Consider the following 7,172-nt stretch of genomic DNA (forward strand, 5'->3'; position numbering starts at 1 on the left):
TGAAATTCCAGTGGTCAGAGGATGCGCGTTCCTTTAAGTTTATACACAAAGGCAGGTACATAATCTTAAATTTTATCCTTCCTTTAATTTATATATACAATGAGGTAATTCATTCTATCTTCGGGAAAAAAATATGTATCGTAAGTTTTAATCCCAAGAGGTACGTTCCTTTAAGTAAAAAATATAAAACTCGTAAAATTTTTGTAAAGTTTTATCCCTCATAGAAAATGTATTCTTTAATTAAAACGTAAAGGATTAATTTTCTTTAATCATTTCACTTCAAGCCATGAGGAAGAATGAATAGCAAATGTCTGACTCCCAGGAAGACACACTCGCACTCCAGGTCATGTCTCAGTCCCCAGGAAATTAATGTTTCAGTTTGTGTCCCCAGGGAAGACGTGTACTTCTGTCCCACGTGCCAGGGTACACTCGTGGCTGGGAGTCAGGCAACCCATGCGCTCACGTCCACCGCTCGTAGTTCCCTTGATAAACTTAAACAAAAAAAAAAAAAAAAAAAATTCTCATGACTTTTTTGGACACTTTTTTTGTGCTAAGTTCTTGTAAATACTTTTATAAATACTTCTGTAGTATAAAAGGGCAAAAATAACTTGTTCTCTCTTTCCCTTCCATGCGACTACAGCAATAGAAGGGAGAGAGGAAACACGAGACAGCAAGCGTACATGGCCAGTGTTCTGAAACGCTTCGCTCTTACACCACGACTATTTTCAAACGCCACAGGAATAATTAAGCGCGTTGTTAAAAGTGTTTCTTCAGTTTGTGATGTAGAAATAGTGTTTATCTGCCACTGGATTCATAGAAATACCACTAAAAACCCGTGTAACTTCATGATAATTCTTCAAAGCCAAAGATGATTAGTCGGGTTTTCAATATGAGTAGTATTCCTCCTGTTAAGAGAGAAGAAACTGCGTCAATCTGCTACTGTAACTGTAAAAAACATCATAAAAAAAACGTGTAACTTCAACTAGACCCAGAACTGCTTAAAGACATCCTTAAAAACCCGTGTAAATTCAAAAAGACCCTTTTGAATGTAGTAGAGGTGAGGCGCTTAAGTGTTTCAGAATTTGGTCACAGAAAGTTATGCTTGACTTTTGCCACGACATGTGCGTTGGTTCTTTTCAACTTGGCCGGTATTGAGTTGCCATTTCAGGGACGTGTGTGTGAGCTTGTCTGTTTTTTTTTTTTTTTTTTTTATTAGTCTTTCTTTCGTTTTGTGTTTTTTTTTTCTGTTGTATGTTTTTTTACTTGTATGTTTTTTGGCACGTACTGAAAAAGGAAGCTGAGCAGGTGTGTGTGTGTGTGTGTGTGTGTGTGTGTGTGTGTGTGTGTGTGTGTGTGTGTGTGTGTGTGTGTGTGTGTGTGTGAGTGAGTGAATTTTGTCTTTCTTACTATTTATTTTATTTTTCCTTTTCTCTCTCATTTTACTTTTATATGAGTTTTTCTATTCTTTCGTTCCGTCTTGCATTTTCTTTGTTTTCTTTCCTTCTCTCTACTTTCCTTTTGTCTTCACTTTGTCTTCCTCCGCTTTTTCCTTCCCTTCGATTGCCTGCGCGGAAAATATAAGTGATAATTGACCCTCTACCATTCATTATTATTATTATTATTATTATTATTATTATTATTATTATTATTATTATTATTGTTATTATCATTATCATCATATCATCGTTATCATTGTCACCATCATTGTCGTGGTCTTCCTGCGGCGTACCCCCGCGCCTCTGCCTGGGGGGCGGGCGTGGGGTGGGGGAGTGAGTGGGTAGTGGTGGTGGTGGTGGTGGTGGTGGTGGTGCAAGGGAGGGATGGGGGCGTGGTCTTATGGAAGGGGCAGCTCTGACCTTTGTGTCGGTGTTCTCAAGGACCTCCCGCCCCGCCCCATTTCGCCTCGCTGCTGGAAGAGGAAGAGGAGGAGGAGGAGGAGGAGGAGGAGGAGGGAGGATGGTAAATGGTGAAAGGGGGACTGGTAATTGGTTAAGAGAAGTTTTGAGGATTCATGGAAGGGGATGGTGCGGGACGAGGGCGGGCTGGGCGGGGCGGGCGTGGGTGCCTCGTATAAAGAGAGCCATTGAAAAAAAAAAGTGAGGGGCGGGGCAAGGTGGGGCGGGACGTGTCACTGGTGGTGGGGAGGGCGTGCCCCGCGCGCCAGGGAAGCATGTGGGTGTCACAGGTGGGTCATTTCGTCACGGGGGGGCGGAGAGCGCCGCGAGGCCCCCAGACAGTCTGCCAACGAGGCGGCGCGTGAGCGGCGGCGTGCGGGGGGCGCGCCGTCCCCCGCCAGGCTGGAGTCCGAGGCGGCGGGGTGCAGGGAGCGGGGCGCCAGCAGGCTCTCGGTGCTCTTGGGCTTGGCGAAGAGGCAGGTGTGCAGGGGCGGCGGGTCCAGGTTGAGACAGTCACACGAGAAGCACGACCCGTCCAGCGGCGATACCAGGTTCTCCGAGGAGCGTGGCGCAGGACGCACGCCCCCGCCGCCCACCGCCACGCCGCCCGATCCCATCCCCGCCCCAGGCCCCGCACCCGCCGCCATGTTCTCCTTGTCCTCGTCCCGCAGGCGGTGTGTGCTGTAGGACCGCACCTTGTCTCCGCCCCGCGTGGCGCCCCGCGGCGGAATGGTGTCGATAAAGCCGTAGCCAAAGCCGTAGCCGCCGATGCCCCGCGCCGACAGCAGGTTGTCCCAGGAGCGCGGCTTGCACCGCTGCCACTGCTGCTGCGCCACGCTTTGCAGCGATCCCGAGGGAGTGCGCAGCGCAGGTGACGGCGACCCACACTCAGACGATACCCTGGAGCGGCGCCCCGCCCCAGGGGAGCATGTCAGCTGCAGGTACTGCTGTGGTGGCTGCTGCTGCTGCTGCTGCTGTGACTGTTGCTGCTGCTGCTGTTGTTGCTGTTGCTGCTGCTGTTGTTGCTGTTGTTGCTGCTGTTGCTGCTGCTTGCGGTGGCCGTGGTGGTGGTGGTGGTGGTGGTGTGGTGAGGGTGACGGGGCGTGGGGCTGCGGGGTGGTGCATGGGGTGAGGGCGCCCCCCCAGTGATCCTGTGGGGGCCTGGCAGGATTCTGGGAGGCACTACAGGGGCTGGCGGGAGGGATGCGGTACTGGAGGGGGGGAGGCAGCACCCTGGAGGAGGTGGCGGGCAAGGGAGAGGAGGTGGTGCTGGAGGCAGGAAGCGGCTGCCGGTGGCGGTGGTGGTGGTGGTGGTGCTGGTGGTGGTGGTGGTGGTGGAGGTGGTGGTGGAGGTGGTGGTGGAGGTTCTGACGGCCAGACATCGTGTGGTGAGGGATGCGGTAACCCTGGGCCGTCCAGGCTGGGGAAGAAACCAGCAAGGCGGCATGAGGCGTCTGTTCTCTAGGCCCCGAGCAGCTGTCACGCGCGCCCGCCCGCCCGGACCCACGCCCGCGTCCGTCGCCCTCCTTCCGCCACCACCACACACACACACACACACACACACACACACACACACACACACACACACACACACACACACACACTCACTCACTCACTCACTCACTCACTCACACACACACACACACACACACACACACACACACACACACACACACACACACACACACACACTCACTCACTCACTCACTCACACACACACACACACACACACACACACACACACACACACACACACACACACACACACATCTCATTATTGATGCCTTTGCCTTCATTCATACATTTATTCATTCTCTCTCTCTCTCTCTCTCTCTCTCTCTCTCTCTCTCTCTCTCTCTCTCTCTCATTTAGCCAGGGGGAGGGACAACGTAAGGCAAAGAGGCGTAACCTTAGTCCGTATATTTCATTGGGTCATCACGGAGGTCAAGGGGTCTTTATCCATAAGTGTTTCTCATGAGTTAAAAAACATGCAAATATTTCGTTCTCTTGTGTTCGTTGCTACTGACGAAGGAGGAGGAGTAGGAGGAGGAGCGGTCTCGGCTGCGTGAGGGAGGTGGGCGGGGCGGCGCCGGTGGGGCGGGGCGGGGCGGGGCGGGCGTCGCATCACGGCCGCTCTCAGCCGAAGGTTTGAGGTTTACAAGTTCAAGCGTAACATGTCTTGAACATGTAACACGTGTGAGACTCTGACTTTATAATAAAAATGTATTAAAAAAGCTTGGGGTGTGCGTTATAAATATTTACAGTGGAGGGAACAGTAACGAGGCTGAGTACCAAAAATACTGGTCCAGTAAGTATAGTAAGTATAGTAAGTATAGTAAGTGGTGATTGAGTAGTGAGTGAGGGAGCGCCACTGCCTGCTGGACAGTGGCTGACTGGCTGCCTGCCTGCCTGACTGCTCCACGGACATGCTGAGCTACGGCGGAGAAAACATGCTGAAAACAAACACATGCCACAGATAAGTGTGAAAACGTTCTCTAGAACTAAGAGGAGTGGCGGCAGGGGGCCGCGGGGGCCGCCGCTCAGGCCAGGTGGGTGCGGTAGGCGGAGAGAGAGGCGGCCAGCGCTCCCACGGTGCGGCTCACCTCCCCCGCAGGGAACCACTCGCTGCCCGAGGATTCCTGGGGGGAGGAGGCCGCCCGCGGAGGCATGGCGGGCCAGGGAGGGGGAGGGAAGGGAAGGGCAGGTGGAGTGAAGGCGCCCCTGATGTCCCCCGGGGGACGGGGCGCCTCCTCGCCGGGGCGGGCGCCCTGAGACTTCCTGCGGCGTGGCGGCAGGTTCCTGCGGGGCCGCGGGGCTGCGTCCAGGTCGACAGAGGCCTCGTCGTCTGAGAGAACGCCATGGTCCTCGCCGCGGGTGGCCAGGTACTGCCTGGGGCGGGGCGTGCCGTACACCGAAGACTCGCTGGACACCTCTGAGGGGATGCTGTCGTAGGCGGGCGTACGGGCCTCTCCGGGCCGCTCCTCCAGGGAGTTGTCTGACGACCAGCGAGCCTCGAGCGAGTCTGACCTCAGGCGAGGCTCCTGTGGCGGCGGGGCGTAGCGGTAAACATCGGCGACAGAGGCGGCGGTCTCGCGGGCAGGCGTGACGAGGGAGTCTGTACACAGGGAGCGGGAGCGTGCCGAGATGACGGTGCGCCCTGAGTGGTCGGAGGTGGCGCCGCTGGCGCGCTCCTCGCTGCCCGCCCAGGAAAAGGAGGAGCTGGAGCGGCTGCGGCGCGCTGGCTGCTGGGGCTGCGGGGGTTGTTGAGGTTGTTTGACAGTCTGCTGCTGCAGGGGCGGCTGGGGCTCCTGCAGCCGTGATTTGTGCTTGACCTGAGACTTAAAGGACCCCTTCCTGGTGGCCACCCACCCACGCGCCTCCTCCGTCGCCGTGGAGGCGGCGATCCAGCTGGCGGTGAGGCTTTCCCGCCCCTCCGCGTCACGCTCCCGCCTCGCCCCGCCGCCACTCTTCCGCCGCATCTTCTCAGTTGATCCGCTGCTCCACTCCGGTCTGGTGGGCGGCGGGGGTTTCCGCCAGGCCGAGCTGGCTGTTATGTCCTCTGACTTGGTGTGGGTGACCGCCAGGCGGTTTAGGATGAAGGGATCCGAGGCTTCGGTGCTGCTCTCCTTGGCCTGCATCCTGACCAGCTGTCGCGTCTTTGTGCTGTGTGGACAGGACGCCTTGGAACATTCCCGGGCGGGCGGCGGCCCCGCCAGGGACTGCGTGGACAGCCGGAATGACTCGGAACGACTGATGGCCGGAGTCTTCTTGGGCGGACTCTCCCTTTTGTCAGGCGGCGGCTCGCACAGGGACTGGCAGGACCTCTGTTTGGCTGTCTTGGGGGGCGCGTCGCGGCCCGGAGTACCTTCGCTACGGGCTGGCTGCGAGAAGCTCCAGTGGCGTTCCCCCGAGGCGGGGCGGGGCCGGTGTGGCTCGGTGAAGGAGCCGCCACGCACAATGCCAGGCTCTGGCGTGGAGACGGCTGGACGGCCGCCGCCGAAGGGCAGTGAGAGGAAATGGCGCAGCTGCAGCTCGCTGGGCCGCACGTGGGACGACACCTCCTCTGGTTCGTCCTCCAACCCGTACTCGATCTTGTCCTGGCCGTCCTCGGGGCCCGACAGGTTGGTGAGCTTGTCCTCGTCCAGTGAGGAGGACTTGACCCGCGGCGCCGAGGTGGATTCTCGCTTCTTCTTGGCCCGCGCGGCTCGGCGGTGGGGCAGGCTGGAGGTGCAGTAGTGGAACACGGAGCGCCGTGTGGGGCGTTTGGGGCTGTGGTCGTACACCTCCAGCCCACACAGCCCAATGGACGCCGGCGGTGATGGCGGCGCCGGCGGCGTGACGGGTTCCTTGCGGGGTGTGGAGCGCGGCGTGCCCTTCAGTTCCCGGATGACGGAGTCGTAGCCGAGGCACTGGTCACCGGGCACGCATGAGATGGAGTACGCCTTGCTGAGCCGAGCAGAGTTGGACCTACGCAGGCCGCCCTCCTCGCCGTCAGGTGTCCTGCTGCTGCGACTGCTCTGCTTCGCCGCCTGCTCCTTCCTCGCCCCGCTGCCTCGGCCCCCGCCTCCCGCCTGAGGCCGCCCCGGCACGCTGGAGTCCAGGGCGGGGACCTCCGGGCCGGCGCGGGACTCCCTCAGCCTGGACAGCTCCGCCTCGTGCCAGGAGTCCGTTTCGTCAGGCGCGCGCCACGCCTCAGCGCTTAGGGCACGCCGGTGGCTGGGGAAGCCCCGCGCCTCGCCCTTCTCCCCCGCCCGGCCTGGCCCGCGGCCCCTCGACTCCCTCTCCCCCGGCGTCATCGGCCCGCGACGGTCCTGTCTGGAGGCGTGGCCGCCGCAACACATCGGGTTGGTGCAGGCAGGTGGCGGCGGCGGCGGAGGCGTGTAGGGCAAGTCGGTCCCTGCCGCGGGCAGGCTACGCAGGTCAGCGGGAGGCGTGTTAGCGTAAAGGCGGCGAGCTCCCCAGGGCAGGCATGCGCTGCCGGCGGGGCTGCAGAGAGGCAGGGCGTTGGGGTTTGTGTAGAGGCTAAAGTGGAAGTCTGTGGAGGGCAGCAGGCTGGTGGGAGGGGCAGTGCGCGGGGGGATGGGCTCGGGGCTCCGCGCCTCGCGCCGGGGCGGCAGGGTTGGGGGAGGCGGGGGCGTGGGCGCCATGGCGCTTGGGCGGCGCCCCGGCTCCCTCCCTGACTCCCCCGCCAGGGCCCCGCCCCCCTCCTCCCGCGGTGTGAGGGCGGGAGTGTGGGGCAGGGGATGGCTGTGTCCCGAGTGCCTGCAGCTGTGTGAG

The 7,172-nt window shown here is 59.1% G+C and overlaps 1 protein-coding gene across 1 annotated transcript in view; it reads right to left on the reverse strand.

Moving 5' to 3' along the window:
• Positions 1-3,713: 3,713 nt before the first annotated feature.
• LOC123511804 (serine/arginine repetitive matrix protein 2-like) overlaps positions 3,714-7,172 on the reverse strand; it is a 20,180-nt gene continuing 16,721 nt past the window's right edge. The window contains exon 5 of the mRNA XM_045267829.1: positions 3,714-7,172. This exon is cut by the window's right edge and continues 389 nt beyond it. Coding sequence (XP_045123764.1) covers positions 4,436-7,172 — 2,737 coding nt within the window. The 3' untranslated portion in view covers positions 3,714-4,435.

This window comes from Portunus trituberculatus, chromosome 32 (genome assembly GCF_017591435.1).
Source record: "Portunus trituberculatus isolate SZX2019 chromosome 32, ASM1759143v1, whole genome shotgun sequence".
In the NCBI taxonomy this organism is placed as follows: Eukaryota; Metazoa; Arthropoda; class Malacostraca; order Decapoda; family Portunidae; genus Portunus; species Portunus trituberculatus.